Source organism: Fusarium odoratissimum (assembly GCF_000260195.1).
Source record: "Fusarium odoratissimum NRRL 54006 unplaced genomic scaffold supercont1.75, whole genome shotgun sequence".
NCBI classification, from domain to species: Eukaryota; Fungi; Ascomycota; class Sordariomycetes; order Hypocreales; family Nectriaceae; genus Fusarium; species Fusarium odoratissimum.
This window is the reverse complement of record NW_022158744.1, coordinates 46,427-67,494: the sequence shown is the minus strand read 5'-3', so window position 1 is coordinate 67,494 and position 21,068 is coordinate 46,427. Positions and strand designations below refer to the sequence as shown.

The 21,068-nt window shown below is 34.2% G+C and overlaps 4 protein-coding genes across 4 annotated transcripts; 2 read left to right on the top strand and 2 right to left on the bottom strand.

Annotated features, from left to right (window-relative positions):
• Positions 1-361: 361 nt before the first annotated feature.
• On the top strand, positions 362-1,744 carry FOIG_16309 (glycosyl hydrolase family 17). The gene is made up of 2 exons (XM_031217746.1): positions 362-828; positions 881-1,744. Exons 1-2 carry the CDS (start codon positions 612-614, stop codon positions 1,570-1,572), a joined length of 909 nt encoding a protein of 302 aa, XP_031052543.1. The 5' UTR covers positions 362-611; the 3' UTR covers positions 1,573-1,744.
• A 31-nt stretch (positions 1,745-1,775) lies between these two features.
• Positions 1,776-4,925, bottom strand: FOIG_16308 (uncharacterized protein; the record flags this gene model as incomplete). Its single annotated transcript, XM_031217745.1, has 6 exons — positions 1,776-3,422; positions 3,471-3,536; positions 3,583-3,737; positions 3,784-4,177; positions 4,226-4,436; positions 4,489-4,925. 6 exons carry the CDS (start codon positions 4,923-4,925, stop codon positions 1,776-1,778), a joined length of 2,910 nt encoding a protein of 969 aa, XP_031052542.1.
• A 333-nt stretch (positions 4,926-5,258) lies between these two features.
• Positions 5,259-6,785, bottom strand: FOIG_16307 (uncharacterized protein; the record flags this gene model as incomplete). Its single annotated transcript, XM_031217744.1, has 3 exons — positions 5,259-5,759; positions 5,811-6,009; positions 6,064-6,785. The coding sequence occupies 3 exons, from the start codon at positions 6,783-6,785 to the stop codon at positions 5,259-5,261; spliced, it is 1,422 nt and encodes a 473-aa protein (XP_031052541.1).
• A 1,965-nt stretch (positions 6,786-8,750) lies between these two features.
• Positions 8,751-9,008, top strand: FOIG_16306 (uncharacterized protein; the record flags this gene model as incomplete). Its single annotated transcript, XM_031217743.1, has 1 exon — positions 8,751-9,008. A coding segment is annotated over one exon (258 nt), but the record flags the coding sequence as incomplete, so codon positions are not given.
• Positions 9,009-21,068: the final 12,060 nt, after the last annotated feature.

Below are 21,068 nucleotides of genomic sequence, written 5' to 3'. Positions count from 1 at the left end.
TGATATCCGGTTCTTGGTGTTTTGGTCGGGGTGGCCGGTCTGTGGGGGTGGCCAGTCTTTGGGTGACGGACGTTAGGCAATAGAGGTTTAGGGTATGGGCCGATGAGCGATAAAAGTGTTGATCCGATAAGATAAACTGATAAGATAATTCTCCTGACCCGTCACGTCACCAGCAAAACCACTCAACGCGTGATAACGGCATAGCGATTCACCCCATGTCATCAGATCTCTAACCCTCCCATCTCGGCAATGACGTAAACGACATGAATTCATGCAAAACCCAAATCAAGCATTAATGTTCATCTGATCTTTAAAATGACTGGAACCTCTCCCATCCCCATAAAACCCGTCCCTAGCGCCACGGAATTACCGGCGCATCTACAAAAATAGCATCACGCTTACGAAGAATTGGTCTAGAACGCCTCACCCAACATGGATCAATACGAGGATTCAGCGGCAAAAAACCAGTCTGCCCCCTGCAAGGAAAAGGGGGTCGTTTAATTTAAATAAACAGACGTCCTTCCCCCAACTTTTTTTCTTGTCCATTTCTTGGCTGTTTATACCCGTCACTCGCTTATTCATCACTTTCGTTCAATTATCTTTTTTTCAATATGAAGCTTTTCGGATCTATTGGCGCCCTTGCGGCGGCTTTGATGCTCCTCCCCGGTCAGGCTTTGGCTGGGCAGTACAAGGGTTTCAGTATGGGTGCCAACAGGGCTGATGGGCTTTGCAAGTACACTGCGGACTGGAAGAAGGATTTCCAGACTATCAAGAGCTGGAACAAGGGTTTCAACGCCGTGCGCCTCTACTCCGCCGATGACTGCAACAGTGAGTTAACCCCCTGTATACTATAAGATCGGCTCATACTGACGGTTTTCAGCATTGGTCAAGGCTGTCCCCGCCGCCAAGCAGACCGGCATGAAGATCCTTGTTGGCGTCTGGGCCACCGACGATGCTCACTTCGGCCGTGACAAGGCCGCTCTTCTCAAGGTCATCAAGCAGTACGGCACCGACTGGATCGCCGCTATTTCCGTCGGTTCCGAGGACTTGTACCGCAAGGACATTTCCCCCGACAAGCTGGCCCAGCAGATCTACGACGTGCGCGGCATGGTGCGCCAGTTCAACAAGAACCTCAAGGTCGGCCACACCGACACCTGGACTGCGTGGGTCGACGGCCGCAACGACGTGGTCACCAAGGCGTGCGATATTGCCATCACCAACGGCTTTCCCTACTGGCAGGGCGTTCCCATCAAGGATGCTCTGCGCTTGAAGACCTTCCAGAACTCGTACTGGAATGTTCAGAAGCACGTCAAGGCTGTTAACTCCAAGGCTGCTGTCTGGGTTGGAGAGACGGGATGGCCTACTAAGGGACCTAACTACCAGAAGGCCGCTGCTACTACCGCTAGCCTGCAGAGCTACTACAACAATGTTGGATGCTGGCTGTGGCAGCAGAAGGATGCTAGTGGTTTCTGGTTCACTGCTTTCGACGCGCCTCTAGCTACCCCTGAGGTTGAGAAGTACTTCGGTATTGCGAACAAGGACCGCAAGCTCAAGTTCAGCCTGACTTGCTAAATGGAGCGTATCTGATTTCAAGTATCTATTTTTTTTGAACATGGGAAACAGGCGCTGGAGACTCATCTGCATATACATCTGCATATACATTCACTCATAGACTAAACCTTTTTAAAAGCCATCACCGTGAACAATACAATGGCATTGTAATTCATTGTAATTATCCGACTTGTGACATGCGTTGATGATTATCTTCGTAAGCCTCAAGCTTTGATGCCAAAGGGAGGGCCTAAGTAGCTCTTTGCTACACCTCCACAATCAACCACAATCTTCTCAAGCAACATATTTGCATGTCTCAACTTGATATGTAGTGAATGTGCACCAGGTCCCAACGTAACCGCATGCTCTCGGACCCAAACGTTATCCGACGCAGCAAAGAACCAGCCATCGGCAGACGCCCATCCCTTATCAGCAGCATTCTTCTCACTCTCTGGAGTTCTCTTCTGCAGAGGATAGCTTTGGCTTTGTTCCTCGTCGATTCCGACGTCGTAGGCCAGCATATCGTCAGAGGAAAGATCCAGAGTCGTGCCGAAGTAAAGAACTAAAGTAGCGTTGGAAGTCTCACTGAAGAGGTAGAAAGGATAGTGAATGAAGGGTATCGAACCGTCGCTATCGGTACCTGGGACGAGAGTCAAAGAGCCAGTTGCCAGTCTGCCAGCATCGGGCAGAACCAGGTACGGAGCCTCGAGGTGACAATCGGTGGCAGGGATAGACACAAAACTGTCCTGCTCAACGAAGCCCCCGAAAGAGTCTGGCACTCGTCTGCCATTGATCGGCAAATGAACCTGTTCAAAATCTCCTTCCTCCGACCGAACGTCGATGAGTACTTCCTCTTTGAAATCATCAGGAACCTGATCCCAGTCAATCGAGATCTCAACCCGGGCATCATCTTCACCGGGTACCAAGATCCCGGAGGCCTTCGACAGCTTGATCCAGGGCTGAAGCGCTGAAACAGACCAGTTAATATTCGGTACTCCCCGGGTGAAGATATCAAAGTATCGAGCCTCAGGTCCATACCGACTCATAGGCCGTAAAGTCAAACCAGGAACAAGATCTCGTCGACTAGGATGCGTTCGCTCAGACTCTTCGTTAATCCGACCGGGCCTCACACCCTCATGGCCTTCGACAGCAACACCCATCTGTCCCACAATTGGATTGGAGTTCTGACGTTTCTGAACAAAGCATAATCCACCAATCATATCTCGCGAGGGAGCATGCCATGTATCTTCGTAGCCGTAATGAGGCTGCATCAGGATGTGGTTCCACTTTCCGTCCAAAAGGCTGTGATACTCTTCCGAAAGAGTAAAGTCTTGGTCAAAGGCGTCCAGAGCGATTTGGGCGTATGTGTTTGCCGAGTTTCGTCTTTGGCGAGCATACAGCTTGTTTAGAGCTTGACTCCAACGTACTTTGTTATAGATATATGACGCTTTGGTTGGATGAAGAACGAGCTGGAAAGACGCTGCTTTTTGTTCTTCAGAAACACGGGCTTGCAGGTTTTCAGCATCGTCGAGAAGCTCTTTCCATTGACGATAGACGCTATCGGCCTCTCTGTAATGCAAAACGGAGAAAGTATCAGGCTCAATATGCTCATGCTTTCTCAAAGCTAGTAGTCGATCATGTCGGTGCCAGATCGACCCAACGTCATCTGCGAGCTCAGCGCCAAACTCTCGATCAGCGGCTTGGCGGAAGAACTGCGAGAGAGTATCGTGCTTGATACTGTTGATGTCCCAAGCTAGGGCCATGGCGAAGGAGATGGGAATCTCTTGCGGTTTCAAGTCGCCAACATTGAAGACCCAGATTTGGCGAGCGTTGTGGTGATAAGCTTGCTGTAATTGATGCCATACTTTTCCCTTGCACCCCATTAGCAGTTGATCGGGAGAGAGGGGTTTGAGACTTACTAGTGAGTTTGTGTTGATCCACTTATAGCTTCGAGGATCTCCGACGTATTGAAGGTGGTAATATACCTAAGCGATGGTCAGCGAGCGCTGAAATGTAAGTAGAGGAACTTACACCAGCCCCGCCCTTCCTCTTGGCCTCTTCTTTTGTAGGAAGTCGACGGATCGTGCCAAAGTTGTCATCCTGAAACAGCAGCGTTACATCATCGGGAACGCTCAGTCGACCTGTCTCAAACATGGACTGAACCTCCTTGTAGATAGCGAAGAGTTCTGCACCAGTTAGCTACCTCACAACCCGTAATCGCATAACACTCACGAGGCACACCATCTTCCTGCCCATAAACCTTCTTAATAACCTGCCTCTGCGTCTCAATAGCATCCTGCACCACAGCAGCAGGATCCTCAGCAAGCATCTTCTTATCATACTCTCCTCTGATACCCAGAGTAAAGTAAGAATCACAGCCCTTGGCGCGACTAGCGCCATGTTCAAAGAATTCCGTGATTTTCTGCTTGTTGGTCAACCAATTCCAGCTTCCGTCTGGATTCTCGGCAAACCACTCATTCGAGAGCCGCTGCATGGGTTCGTGGTGAGAAGTTGATATGACGATACCATATTCGTCTGCGAGCTTTTGGTTCAGTGGATCGTCTGTGAAGAATGATGCGCCGGGGTTAGGGTAGCCGGGCCACATAGCTGGCCAGAGGAAGTTGGCCTGCGTGTCGTTAGTGGTGCGTCGCAGTCAAATAGGCAGATCGTATACCTTGAGCCTGAGTAGAAGTTCAAAGACTTTGACATAAAACTTTGAGTTGTATCCTCCGAACTTCTCTCGCACCCAGCCTGTCAAAGCAGGTGCTTCATCGTTCAGAAAAATACCTCGGTGTCGCACAGATGGCTCACCATGAACCGTCTGTTTCTCAGTCGCGTAAAGTTCTTCATGGTGTTTTGGCGGTACGTCGGCCCACCAATACCATCTTTTCAGTATCAGTGAATCTCGTTGAATTGACCTCGTTTGGAATGACTTACGGTGAGACACCAATTTGTTCCGAGAGTGTGTAGATGCCAAAGATGGTGCCGCGCTTATCACTCCCAGCAATAACCAAAGCCTTCTCACACTTCCCCAATGGCTGGTCGATGATATTCGTGCTGAATTTCTCCCATTTCCCGTCAACCGCTTGTGTATCAAGTTTACCCTGCTGTGCAAGCGTCTTGATGATCCCACTCGAAGCAACACTGCCAACGATGATAGCTGTTTTGGTCTGTATCTTGTCGTAATCCGATTCAGTTGATATTACAACCAACGGACTTGCATCCCCCTTTGTCACACGAGCAAAGTCTCGGGCCAAGTCCTCTGCGGCGCGGATAACACCAGGGTAATCTGATTGGTCCACCACAATCGAAGCACCAGCTAACGGGATTGACCCAGGTGAGGGTTTGAAGTCGACGATCTTTTCTTCAAACATGACTAAACACGGTTTCACTGATGAATTTTGTCTTTCTGACGAGAGTTTAATAACTCAGATTGAGAAGTCGGTATGACCTCCGAGATCTAGTCACCTGATCCTGACTTTCCCCTCAATCGTTAGCTCGGTTTAATGTCATCCCGAATATTCCCCACTTAAAAACGACAGCATCGCGGCCTTGGCAAACATGACATCTTTCCCCTCATTTGCTCAAATCATAGCGGTCTTTTGAAATCGGTGAGAAGACCGGTTTGCCAGCTTCATTCCAATACGACTTGAATTGCCTAGCACAACCACTACAGTATAAGCTTTACAACGTCGTTTCGTCATACCTCAGCCCATGGCCTGCTGAATCGCATCCATGGCCATAGCGGTGACAACGCCTCTACTTCCAATCTTTAGTGGCTTAGTCGCATAACTCCACAACCATGCCAACTCCCATCCACCATCAACCTGCTGGCTCTCCAGTAAAATTTTGAGATCCCTACCATTCTTCAAACCCAAAGATTGAGCACTCAAAGCTCTCATTGCAGCCCCGAGAATATTGTCATCGCATCCCATGCGTTCTTCGACGCACTCAACAAGCAAATCTCTCATTCCCTGAAGCTTTTCGTCAGATGGACGTCTGGCGCAGAGGTCTGAGAGAATGTATAAGAACCAATCTGGGATTTTGTAGTAACGACTGCCGTGGAGAAACGCTCTGGTCTCTAGTACGCGACAGAGATATTCGTAGACTTTGGGGAGTTTCTCAGTCCAGTGGTTGATCGTGAAGAAGCGAAAGACATTGGCGCAGATGCAGTGACAGAATCGTGGGCGGTTCTTATTGAACCAAGCCTAGAAAAGGATGAGATTTGAAAAGAGACACGTCACTGAATCAGCACTTACTTCTGGAAGACCGTCTTTGTTAACATAAGATAACATCACATCCCTCGCCTTGAGCTTTTGTCCTATGGAAATATCTTCCAGCATCGTCAATGCCAAACACGTTGTGTCGGGATCATCCGGGTATGTCGTGCCATCATACGTAGGACTGCCATGAAAGTAATTCCATGTATCGCCCTCGTTCTTCAGCAAAACAAGGTCTCTATAACGAGAATAAGTAAGGCAATAGTGAGAAGGTCTGCTCCCAAGGACTCACCGGTCTCCTGTATGATGAAAGATGAGCAGCTGAGAGAAGTTGTCCGGCTGAAGACCACCTGTATTCATGGTGCAGAAGAGGCTTTTTGCGTTCTGCTTCAAGTAAAGATTTGCGCGAGCAACAGGGTCGCCGAGTAGATTGTGGAGAACTCTGATGAGCTCATCGGAAGTGCTGAAAACGATGCCTTTGAACCCTAGGCCTTGTGCGTTGACCACGCTGCCGACCTTGTCGTCGATGAAGATGCAGTTTGCCGCTGATTCTTGTATCTTCTCCAAAAATGCGCTATAGGTTCCCATTTCGGGCTTTCTCTGCTGTAGATCGGAAGAGGCGACGAATTGGTCGATGATGCCCCAGCTCTCGATCTCATCTTTGAGAAGAGCAAGTTCTGGTTCTGGAATATTTGATAGGCAACAGATCTTGACTGTTGGATAAGCTGTCCTCAAGTCCTTGATAGCAGATATAAGCACCCTATTAGGTTGCATTCCATCTTTCATCTGCTCCAGTGCCTCGGTCCAAGTCTCTAGATCAATGTTGAATGCTTGAGTGACTTGATCATAGGCATCCTGCTTGGAAACCTTGCCTCTCTCATACTCATGCCAGTGTGGGGAGTCGAGAGCACTCTTAATTTGGGTTGAGGTTAAGCCGACAGTGTTCTTAGCGCCGTAGTTAATCAGCACGCCGCCCAAGTCGAGGACGACCGTTGTATAATTAGGAAAATGCATTCTGGTAGTAGAGGTCTTGTATCATAAAGCAAGAGGAGGTTTGACATTAGGAGATAAATTCCAAAAGCTGGGCTCTTATATCTCCGCAAGAAGTGCTTATCTTGTTATGTTGACATCAATCATTACGCAAGGTCAGCTCATCATCACAGTCAGAAAAAGTAACTATAAAAATGTCAGAAAGCAGGCAGGTGTGATATGCTGCAGGCCGCTTAACCAAAAACGCATCATATCTAATAGTCCAAGAAGATTTCATTTACCCAAAAGGGCAATCAATGTCACTCCCTGTCTCGGATCAGTAATCATTGGTGACTAGTTCTGTGCAGTTGATTGGCTTGAGATGCGATTGGCCGAGAAGGATGATCTCACTAATCCCTTGCGTTGCAGTGAGCTGACTATGAAGATCAGTTACCATACAGGAAGGAGCCGATTCCAAGACAAAACCTATCTATCCTACGTCATCAGATAAAGAGCCATAGGATTGAGACATAATCGAGAGAACCTATAGGCTGAGTAAGTTTCCAACGAATGCGGGCCTCATGAAAAAGCAAATTATGATAGAAGGTCATAGTAGCTGTTGCGATCCATAGAATGGTGTGTCATTCCAAGAATTTGTTCTAACAGTGTTTGCCTCAGAAACTTGATCTCATATGGGGAGAAGATAAGAACTATTATACTTTGCCTTTTTAAAGCCCTTTTAACCCTCTCTTATATGACCCTCTGCTGTGTGTGCCGCATAGATGGATACCGCATTTCACCTCTTCGTCAAGTCTCTATCTTGGTCAGAATCAATGATTATATATATCTGCCGTCAAGTCCCCAAGCTTATCTAGTTGCGATAGTAAAAGCCTTAGAATAACACAGGTAATGTTTCTACTAGCTGCATTGTATGTTCATAAGACTTCAAACCCACCCCAATTAAAGTCAATAATCCATGTCGTGATTGGTCTGATATCGGAGCTCGGCGAATCTATTTCATTCGTAGATTGCGACTTCCAAGACAAGGGCTAGTACCTTCAATCGCCGACATTTGCTGGCCTGCATTGCGCTTCCGCATACCACTGTGAAATGAGGCGGTGTAACAGGGAGCTGAAAATCAATTATGCTTGGCAAAGAGATGTATCATGGCGTATGTAATGCCTGAAGATACAATGGTTCTGAAGAAACGTTGCTACGTTAACAACGCCTCACTGATAATGAACCACATTAATAATAATCTATAATGAACCATGGGCCTAGACTCTATATGAAGTGCTGAAGAAGTAAGACTCTCGACTACTAGTAGTACTGTCAACTATTGCCAAGAATACCCCCTGTCTGTTTCTGATAGTGCTTCTAGGCCCCCAATACACGCCCAGAGTCCAGATCCCGCGGAAAGAGCCACGACAGGTCCGGCAGTCTTGGCAGGTTACATGGCATGGTTATCCCCCTGTCATCATTGGGCCTTAGACTCTTTGGCTACCGTATATTTGTGCTTTTGCATCTCAACATAGCCTTAGAGGCCTCAGCTCACATGTATCTCTTGGGGTCTAAATCACAATGCATCGGCGGTATAGCTTGATATGTCAGGTCGTAAGTTATCGTCAAAGCGTTGCGCAGTATTTGGAGTCCGCGAGGTTCCAGAACGCAGTTGTAATACCTGAGTTGTTACTTTGAAGGATTCAGAAGTCTTGAAGGAGAAGGTCGCTTCTGGTTCTGCGTTACACAACATGATGGGATCACGTTGATAGGATATTGCCTAAAGGCCAAGGAACATGCGATGGTGTATGACCCCCAAGATTCTGGAAAAAGTGTTCCGTTATCGTGCGATAGCGTTTAGCCCCTAAATGAGGAAACCTTCGAGATATCAGGCGTAAAGGAGTGCCAGAAGACATTGTGATGAATATGTATAAATAAGACAGACCGTGCTGGTGATGGTATACAACTCAGCATCTTAACTCTATCGCTACCCATTTCAAGCCAATCACTATGCATTCTTTTAAGATCATTATCATCTCCCTGGCCCCTGTACTGGCGATGCCAGCAACAAGCCCACGTGGCATCGACGCTGAAGAGCCATTCGACTTTGGACAAGGCTTCCTGGTCCCTGCCAACGTTTCGATTGACGACTATGATTTTACTCCCATGATCTCACTGTCTCATCTCAACATACGCGACCTTAAAGCCTTGGAGGAACCTCTCGCTCCTAAAATGGGCAATATCACTGAATTTGATCTCGATATTCGGGTTTGCGACTTAAGAAAGTTAAGGCTGCTTTATATCTTCTGAGCCTAAAGAGCCTTAATAAAGCTATTAAGGTATAAAAGATCTACCTGTATTTAGTTAGCGGCTAGGAATGCTAGGTTCCCTCTTATTAAGCGGTTAGGTAAAAGCAAACAGTAATAATTATCTGCTATAGGATAGTAACTATTAATATTAAGCAGAGCAAGAGGAAAGTCTAAGGCCGAGGTCTTAAAGAGGCCAGAGAGCTTAAATTAATTTATCTCTAGTCACTTGCTGCCTATTATGTATTATTACCTTGATAGAAATGAATAGGCAAAGTCAGATCATTCTGTAGAGAACAGGGATTACCCTAAGCAGAATACTGGTTTTTTAAAATAATCTAGTTTAAAAAAAGGCATTATCCTAGGGTTAGGCAGTCTATAGAATCCTTAACAGATGCTAACAGGCTCGATAGGCTTAGACGCAGAGTTATATAAGTTTATATTCTAATAAGGCTAGGTCTCTTCGTGGGCAACCTGCTGTTACTTGCACTTCTTCGGCTGTATCTGAAAGACTATATACAGCGGTAGCTGTAGTCTCGGATAACCCTTATATTATCGGTTCTCCTGCACTTATTAAATCAGTACCGGCTTTAAACCCATTACTCGTTTATCTTATATCTCTCGGAGAATGTATTACTAGAGGGCCTAATAATATAGCTATAGGGGGATAAAATCATAGAGGAGTATAGTCATTGATAGAGGAATCTTAAAAAATAGAGGTCTCTAGTAGGAGGTGCTAAATACTGGTCGACGAGGTGATAGGATAGACTTAATAGGAGTGCTTATATAGGCGATCTAATAAAATGCAGGACTATAAGTTTAAGAGTAGGAAGAGATATCTTGGATTAGTAAGTCTAACTTATAACTGGTAATATTATTCTCTATGTTATAGACCTGGCTTAATAGCCGGATGGTTTTATAGCTGTTAACTTCTCGGAGTTGTTGCCGATGCAACTGTTAGCGCCGTTTTCTACCATGGTCCTGTTCTTTCTGCTTCCTAGACTTGACCAAAACCGATAAAGGCGGCATAATCTTAGGACGCGAAGGATCTCGAGAAAATAAGGTAGAACAAATTGCATGCTCCCGAATTGGTAGGTTCGTCAAGACTTTCTCTCTCTCCCTCTACTTCCAGCGGTATTTTAGTCATCTTCCCTTTTAATCCCCCTCCATGCATCGCGCCAACGCATATTCTTTAACATACCTGGTAAAGGGGCGAGCTTAATTTTGAGACTTAATATATAATTAGATGGGCTGATAGGGTTGAGAAGCGATTCTTGGTTTTAGAGGGACGGATAGAATCGCCTGTTGAGAGTTTGCAAGCTCTTGGGAAGGGGAAAAAGCAAATAAGTGGTCAACCCGGCACTTATTACATCAGGTCAGGGCCGCCAGGTAAAATACAGCGATCTAGGGTAGGAACAAAGAACAATCGCGGCAAGCGATCACGGTGGACAAGTAAACTCGGTGACGAAGGATACATGATAATCTCTTCATGAACTAAGTGGCCCCTCAAAATCATATTTATTGCATCTTGAATTCATGCTATGTTGAGTGATACGTCTAGGTTGTGCACAATACAATGATGTCTTGACAGTGCTTGCTTGGCTACTGGCTCGGTCAGTTCTATAGGCAGAACGAAACTTACCTTATTTAAGACATCATTATAGAGCCTACCAGGATACCATCCGGTCCAAGCCCTCCTTTCATTGGTTTAGGCTCTAGACCAAGCAATCAGGGTATAACGATATTTCATAAGCAGCCTCTAAGCTCAGATCATACTTTCATCTCAACACCGAGATAGATGCTTTCTTTTCCCGTTTTTTTTTAGCCAACAAAGAATAAAATACCTCTATTAACTGCCCGCGCGAATTCCACTAAGACCCCCAAGGACCCAAGCCTGGGGGGAGCCTGATTTACATATCTTATATTCTTAAGGGCTATAATTAATTATCTTATTACTTTAGTAATAACTTAAGAAATTATTAAAATATTCTTTTACTTATTTTATTAAGAAGGATTATAATATCCTAGAATAATAAGGAAAAATAATAAACTAATCTTATATATAATATAAGTAAGTATTATTATAAATATAATAATACCCTAACTAAGTACTTTTTAATAAAACTCCCTCTATATAATTAACTATAACCTCTTTTTTATTCCTCTGCTTCTTAAATTACCTAAAATAATATTACTAAGATAGTAGTGCTTCTCTTTAAAATACTTAACTTCCTTTAATAACCTCTATAAAAAGAACCTAGGGTTAAGAGCTGCCTATTAAATAGGTTTAATCTAAAGAACTATTATATTATAATCCCAGCGGTTATATCACATATACCCTATAATTTTCTCTACTTAACCTACTAATTAAGAAAGGACTAATACTTATAGGACTAATAGTATTCTAGGACTATATTATTCTAAGACTAATAATAACCTTATATCGCATTACTCCTATAGAACTATATTTAGTATATAAACTATATTTATTAGCACTTTTATAAATTCTAGCTTACTAGCTATTAATAAAACTTCTTTATATTAATTAAGCCTAATATATATTAAATCTACTATTAAGAGATATAATACTTTAATAAGCTTAGTTATATGCCCTATATAATCTGCTAATAATAAACCTAGCACGGCTTAGTTTAACACAGTTAAACGCCAACTATTATATATTAATAGCTCTTATTTAGACTATACCATATAACACTAAGTAATATAAATGTAATAGCTGCCTATATTAACCCTATCTAATAACATATTATACCTTATACTGCTCTAGCACCTATTAATAATAACCAGAATATAAATAATAACTCTAAGAGTAGCACTAACTCTAATATTACCTAGCTTTATTAGCAGATAACTAATATAATAATTAAAATAAATAACCTTAGATAAGCCTTAGTTAAAGCCGCTATGCTCTAGGCATAGCAGGCCACTAACTACTAGAATATAATTTAAGAAATATATTAGCTTACTGCTACTATAGTAAATAGGAAAGAATTAGGAGAAATTCTTAAACCTAATATACCTAAACTATTTAATAGAAATCCTGCCAGATTAACTACCTTTCTTACTTAATACTAAGCCTATATAAGTTACTTTCTAAACTAATTTACTAATAATAATAACAGAGTTATATATATATTAAGATATCTTAAAGGCAATGCCGCTTAATAGTTTTAACCTATATTAGAAGCAATTACTACTATGCCAAAGGATAAACTGCTACCTAGAACCTTTTAAATCTATAATAACTATATTAAATTTAAGAAAGCTATATAATAAGCATTTAGGTTAATTAATAAGAAAAGCCAAGCAGAAAGAAAGATTAAAGTACTCTAATAAACTAAATCTATATTAAAGTAGGGAGCTAAATTTCTCTAACTAGCTATTAAGCTAGGATAGGACTAAGAACCCCTTATATTACTCTTTTTTAATAGACTTAAAGAAATAGTTTAAGTAGAACTCTATAAAAAAGCTAAACTAAAGATACTAGTTAACTATATTAATAGAGCTATTAAAGTTAATAATATATAATTCTAATAGAGAATCTGCTATAACTAAAATAATTAAAGATGCCAGGGAAATAAACCATACTATAATACTAATTAAGGAAAGAAATAAAATAATAATATATCCTATAGTACTAATACAGGACTAATAACTATTAGAATAACTAAAAAAGATAAATCTAAAATTACTTACTAGAACTATAGTAAGAAAGGATATTATAATCTAGAATATAAGAACCCTATTAAAACTAACCAGAAGTATAAGCTAGTTCCTAAAAATAAGAAAATCAGTATAATTAAGAAAGATAAAGAACCCTAAATAGTAATCAGAACTATTAATATAACCTATAGGAATAGATATAATATAACTAAACTAATAAAACATATTAGGAACTTTAATCTATCTCTTAATATCTAAGATCTATTTCTTAATAAGGAAGAAACCCTTAAGAAATATTACCTATATTTAGACCTAGAATAATAACCTACCCTAGGATATATAGCTCTTATAGCAGATATTTATAAGCAAAGCCAAAGTAAAAAGTAGGTAAAAAAAAGAGTATATAATATAAAAAGATAAAAAAACCCTAAGTTTAAAAAGAAAGAAAGTAAATAATAAAAATAATAAAGACTAAAAGTAAAATAAGATATAAAAGTTAAACTTAAATAGGTATTAGTACCTAAACTAGAAATATAATACCTTACTAGAGGAAAATCTATCTTTATAGTTAAAAAGGGAAAAGAAGTTAACCTTAACCCAGATAATAAACTTAGTACTATAAGAAATAACTAAAAGCCCTACTTAGCAGTAGATAAGATTCCTATTAGAATTACCCTAAAATAACTAAACTAATATATTAATAACCTAAACTATTTAAACTCCTGCTAAATTTAGAGAGAAGTTAATACTAGATGTATTAGATATAAGGAAAATTAAATAGTCTAGAATATAGAAATAGTACCCTAGTATAATAAATATAGGATTTATTTCTAGGATAATAAATATTAGAAATATATAAAACTTATAAGAAAATATATAATTATAGAATAAGATAATAATATCTATATCTAAGTATATATAAAAGATGCACTAAAAGACCTTATAATACTAGAAGAATACATCTAAATTAAAAGAGATCTAAGAAGATACTTAAACTATCTAAACTATAAGCAGATATTATAGATATTATATATATAATACTACTGCCTATAATATTAGTAAGATAAAGTAATAAATAACTGCTTCTTAGTATAGATTAATAAGTATTAAAAATAGAAATTATATATAATTATTAATATAATTAAATACTAAGTTATAAAGAAATATAAAGGATCTTAAGTAGTAAAACTAAAGGCTTATATAGAAATATAAGAGCAAGCCCTAGCATATATCTAAAACTCTTAATATATTATATAATAGAGATAAAAAGTATAATAAGAAATCGAGATTACTAAAAATAAAGCACTTAATTAAGAACTTAACTAAATTAATTAAAATATTATATAATAGGAAGAAGAAGTATCTTAAAATAAATAAGATACTACCTAATAGCTAGATAAGTAATAACTATAAGAATACTTAGAAAAATTAAAATAGGAAAAAGAAAGACCCCTTACTAAAGAAGAAAAAATAGACCTTATCCTAGACTATAAAGTAAAAAAGATAAAAGCTATATACTAATAATAACTTACTACCTAATATAAATATCCTAATAATATTAATTATACTAAAAGCAAATATAATATAGACTACCTATAGGGAAAAGGCATATACTATCTATAATAAAGCAGCAGATAGGTAAAAAAACAGAGGAAAATAAACTCCTAGAAAAAGCTCTAAGAATAACTATAAATAAAAGTTAATAAACCTGCCTAAAACTAAAAATCAAAATTAAGGATAAGTAGCTAAATATACTTATAAATAGCAGGGCTAATATAAATTTTATTTCCCCTAAAATAATTAATAAGCTAAGGCTATTATAGAGAAATAAAAAAGAACCCTATATTATAAAGGATAGAAAAGGAGGTACCTATAGTTATAATAATAGAAGAATTACCAGAGAGATTAATTACCTTAAGGTATTTATTAATAGAAAAAACTAAGGTATTAACTTTAATATTATCCTAATATAGAAATATAACTTAATACTTAGATTTCTATAGTTATAATACTATAATATATAAATTAACTAGAAAACTAGCTAAGTAAGCTACAAAGATTACCCTTTAGATAATAAAAACAATTTAAATAATAATAATATAAAATCTTAAACTTCAACTAATAAGAGCAGTAAAGATAAGTATAATAGAGTATTACCTATTCCAAAAGGAATATAATATAAGTATTATAAAGGCAGAATAAAATATATTAGATAAACAATAGCAACTCTCAAAGGATAATTTAAATAACTAGACTAAGATATTAAGCAGATAAAATAAATTACAGTAAAAGATGCTAATAAAAGACTTAAGAATATACCACCAGAGTATTATATCTATAAGAAACTATTTCAAGAGGAACTAAATATTAAGTTACCTTAATACACAGATTATAATATTAAGATTATATTAAAAAATAAAAAGAATCTAAAATTCTTTCCTATTTATAACCTATCTTAAGATAAGCTTAATACGCTTAAAGAATAATTAAACAATATACTACGAAAAGAATATATTAAACTATTAAAATCCTTAGCAGGATATCTAGTTATATTTATACTAAAACCTAACTTAAATAAGCTAAGACTTATAATAAATTACTAGCAACTTAATAAGATCACAGAGAAAGATAAAATACTACTACTACTTATTATTAAACTTAAAGACAGCCTATTTAGTAAGAAATAATTTATAGCACTTAATCTTAAATCCGCTTATAATCTTATTTATATTAAAGAAGGTAATAAATAGAAAACAGCCTTCTAAATAAAATACAAACTATTTAAATACTTAGTTATGCCTTTTAGACTAACTAATACACCTATAGTATTCTAATATATAATTATAAATATACTTTAAGAATACCTTAATATCTTTATAGTTTACTACCTAAATAATATCCTTATCTTCTCTAATATAAAAGAAGAGCATATAAAATATATCTATAAGGTTCTTAAAGCACTATAAGATACTAATATGCTTATTAAACCTATAAAAAGTTACTTCTATTAGTCTTAAGTAACCTACTTAGGATATAAAATCTTATATAATAAAATCAGAATAAATAGATAAAAGATTATAGTAATTACTAAATAGAAACCTCTTATATTAGTAAAAGAAACCTAATCCTTCCTAGGATTTACTAACTATTATTAATAATTTATTAAAGGTTTTAGTAAAATTACTATTCCTCTTATAGAAATTACCAAAAAGGATAAATAATTCTAGTAGAATAATAAGGTATAATAAGCTTTTAAATAGCTTAAATTAGCTATTATAAATAAACCTGTTCTAGTTATATTTAACCCTAGTTAGCAAGTTAAACTTAAAACTAATACTTTTAACTTTGCCTTAGGAGGATAAATAGGATAATAAGATAATAATAGTATATTATACCCTATTACTTTCTATTCTTATAAGATATATAAAGTAGAGCTTAACTATTTTATCTATAATAAAGAATTTTTAGCTATTATTAACTACTTTAAGGAATTTAGATATTACCTTAGAGGGAGTAAATACCTAATAAAAGTATTTACTAACTATAAGAATATAACTTATTTTATAATAATATAAGAGCTAAATAAATAATAACTATACTATATTAAATACCTATATAAATTTAACTTTACTATAGCATACTATAAAGGCACTAATAATAGATATATAAATGCCATTAGCCAATAACCTGATTTTAATATAAGAACTATTAAAATAAAGGAATAACTCCTAGAAACTAACTCTAAAGGAGAATATTAGTTTACTTAACTAGTTAAAGTAATTATAAGGATAACTAAAATAAAACCCTTATTAGATAAGGAATATAACTTCCTTTATAAATTTTATTTATATCCCCTATAAGGATACTAAGAAGTTACTAAGATATTAAAATAACTTTAAGATCTAAGATATAAATTTAAAAGAAAAGATATAGAAAATATTATAAAATAATATAACCTATATATAAAGATAAAAGCATAAAGATATAAGCCCTATAGATAATTATAACTACTACTAGTAGTATAATAACCTTAGGATTTAATTATAATAGACTTTATAACTAAACTACCTTTATTAGAAGAACCCTTAACTAGAATCTTCTATAATAGTATTATAGTTATAATTAACTAACTTATAAAATTCTTATACTATTTACTATATAGAGAATTTATAGATATAGAAGAACTTTCTTATGTTTTTTACTAATATATTATTAATATATATAGGTTACCTATAGAAATCCTTTTAAATAAAGGACTTATATTTATAATAATATTTTAGCAATTACTTATAGTATAACTTGGACTAAACTATTAACTTATAATAGCATTTTAACCATAAGTTAATAAATAAACTAAATAAATAAACTAAGTATTTAAATAATACTTATAGTATTATATTAACTATAAATAGAATAATTAAGTTAAAAAACTATTAATAGCCTAACTCGCCTATAATATAGTATATAATAAAAGCATAAAGCTTATACCAGCTTATATTAACTTCGGATTTATACTAAATATATATTATAATATATAATAAGAAAAATTAATTAATCTAGCTATTATACTTAAAAGTAATAAACTTAAAAATCTATATAAAGAAATAAAAATAAAACTTGAATTTATTAGAAAATACATAAAAAACTATTATAACCTAAAACAGTTAAAGAGACTAACCTTTTCGGAGGGAGATATAGTCTACCTAGCTATAAAAAATATTAAAATAAACTAACTAATATACAAATTAGACTATAAATTTATTAGACCTTATAAAGTATTATAGAAAATTTCAAGAAGTAACTATAAACTAGACCTATTATCGAAAATTAGGCTTTATTTAGTCTTTTATATTTTATTACTTAAATTAGCAGTAGATATAATCTAAGTTAAAATAGGTAATAAGCCGCAAGAAATTATAAGACTAGAAGTCTATAAAGTAGAAGTAATTAGGAAAATAAATATAATTAATAGATAAAGAATATACCTAATTAAATAAAAAAACTACCTAGAAAATAAAAATATATAAGAACTATTAAAATACCTTATTAATACTTAGCAACTCCTAAAGAACTTCTATTAGTATTAAATAAAGGAGAAGTATTAAGAAAATTATTATCTAAACCTAAAGTAGACCAGTTAATATTATTAAGAATATAATCTACTTAGAGATCTTAAAGTAATATATCTTTATATATATCTAAACTAGATAAGATTATATCCTGCTAATCTACTTCCTAAAGGCTATAATAAGTAGCCTTAGACTATTTTTCTTTTATATAATTATAGATCTTATAAATCTGTAATAAATAACTAGTAGCTAGAGCTAAATAAGACTATAGTACTGCTATTTTCTTATAAAGTTTAAGAAGATCCTTACTTACTTTATCCTTATTATTCTCTAATTTCTTTTCTTATTTTATTAAATTTATAACTACTAAAGTTAGTAAAGAGAAAAATAATAAAATAATATATAATAACTTATAAGAAGATATAATATAGGTATTATTATAGGACTTCTTAGCCTAAATATATTTATTATAATAAGTAGAATTAGTAAATATTAGATATTTCTTACCTACCTGGAAATAATAAGTATAAGGCATATTAGCTTCTTTGTTAATAAACTTAATGGAAAGTATAAGTATTTAGATTTTATAATCCTTATAGGATAACTACTTAGAAATATAGTTAAATATTATAAGATATAATAATAAAAGGTTTAAGTTAAATCTTATTAAAAAAAAAATAATATTAGTTAGGATAATAGGCCTTAGGGGTAAGACTACTAGAGGGGAGAGATTATATTATAATCTTAGTAGTTATATTATATATACCTTATAATTTTCTTTACTTAACTTACTAATTAAGAAAAGACTAATACTTATAGGACTAATAGCATTCTAGGATTATATTATTCTAGGATTAATAATAACCTTATATTATATTACTCCTATAGAACTATATTTAATATATAGACTATATTTATTAGCACTTTTATAAATTCTAGCTTACTAGCTATTAATAAAACTTCTTTATATTAATTAAGCCTAATATGTATTAAATCTACTATTAAGAGATATAATACTTCAATAAGCTTAGTTATACGCCCTATGCAATCTGCTAATAATAAACCTAGCATGGCTTAGTTTAACACAGTTAAATGCCAACTATTATATATTATTATTATAAAAACTAGGGTTTTATTATTTATTATATATATTATAAGAAGGACTTAGATAAGTATTAGAATACTTTTCTTAGTATATTAAGATAATAAATATATCTTATAGTTAGTTATTATAATAACCTAGAGGTTATAAAGGAGGATAAGTATTAGAAATAAGGTCTATATAAAAAGGAGGGTTATTATATTAGCTAGTTAAACCTATTTAAAGACCTATTTTATCTTTTTTCTTAGGAAGATCTATTTCTCCTTAATAGTCTTAATATAAGTAATATATAAGAGGTTTACTTAAAAGAATATACTAAGGCTAAGGAGAAAATAAAGAGAGTTTAATTTTATTTTATACTTATTACTAATAAGATAATATTAAAAGGCATTTTATAAAACTAATTCTTTATAAGGCTATTAGCTATAATTAAATAAAAACTAAGAATAGCTGGGGATAAGATAGGTTATAAATTAATAACTTATTTAATTTTTAGGAAATACTTCTGGTTTTATATAAGGAAGGTAGGAATAAATACTACTTTATAAGATATAATAAACTAAAAGAATATTTAAAATAAAATATTTAGCTTAAAGATTTTAGCTTGCCTTTCTTTAGTAAGTTCTTTTAAATAGTAATAAAAGGGCCTAAGCCACCTTTATAACAGTGGGGTTTTTAAATAGGTAGACTAGTCTATACTAGGTTTATATTTATAGATAATATAAGGTATAATACTAAGTAATACAAAGTATTATATCTCTTAATAGTTAGATAATATATATTAGGCTTATTAATATAAAGAATTATTATTAATAGCTAGTAAGCTAAGTTTTATAAAAGTATTAATAAATATATTTTATATACTAATAATAATTATATAGGAGTAATATAATATAAGGTTATTATTAATCCTAGAATAATATAATCCTAGAGTATTATTATTCTTATATTTATTAGTTTTTACTTAGTTAATTACTAAGGTAGAGTTTTTATAAAGTATATATAATATAACTACTAGAATTATAATATAATCTCTCCCCTCTAATAATCTTATCCCTAAGGCCTATTATTCTAACTAATATTAATCTTCTTTTAATAAGATTTAATTTAAACCTTTTATTATTATATCTTATAATATCTAATTATATATTTAAATAGTTATCTTATAAGGATTATAAAATCTAAATACTTATACTTTTTATAGAGTTTATTAATAAAAAAGCTAATATGCCTTGTATTTATTTTTTTTAAATAGGCAAGAAGTATTTAATATTTACTAATTCTACTTATTATAATAGTTAGGTTTTTAAATAGGTAAATTAGTTTATATTAGGTTTATATTTATAAAATATATAAGGTATAATACTAAGTAATATAAAGTATTATATCTCTTAATAATTAAGTAATATATATTAGGCTTATTAATATAAAGAATTATTATTAATAGCTAGTAAGCTAAGCTTTATAAAAGTATAAATAAATATAATTTATATATTAATATATATAATAAGCAAGTAGTATAAATAAGTAAGTAATATAAAAATCCCTTACCTTATATTAATACTATCTAATTAATTAATTCTTAATTAAATAATATATTATAATTTACTATTAAGGCTTATATAAATCTTATACTTTAGGCCTATTAGGAAGACCTAAAATTAAGTCTATAATAAGCTGTATTTCTATATAATATTAACTTCTATAACCTTTACTACTAATCTTAGGGTATGCTAGCTTGCACTAATTATATCCCTAATAGTTAGAAATTAAGTAATTAAGAGGAATAGGTTATAATTAAATATATCTTAAACCTAAATTTATAAGGATTTCCTTCTTAGTATTATAATATTAAGGAAATAGTAAATTAACTACTTACTAAATATAATATATTACTAATTAGTAAGTATTAGGCTATTAATTTTATTAAGTAGTAATTATAGCTTAAGATATATTCTTTTTATAAATATAACTATCAGAGGGCTTAATACAAGGATCTAACCACTATTTATAATTAGTTTAGGCTTATATAAAATATAATTATAAAATATAATATCTAATTAGATAATATCTAAAACTTTAATAAGACTGGCTTTATAATAGGTATAATATTAAGCAGTATAGTAATTACTAGCTTAGAAAGGCATAGAAACCTAAAATTAATTTA

Bases quoted from the DNA above. Each gene is read 5' to 3' on its own strand.
- FOIG_16309 (XM_031217746.1), top strand. From the start codon at position 612: ATGAAGCTTTTCGGATCTATTGGCGCCCTTGCGGCGGCTTTGATGCTC. The intron at 829-880 runs GTGAGTTAACCC...GACGGTTTTCAG, and splicing joins CTCCGCCGATGACTGCAACA to CATTGGTCAAGGCTGTCCCC.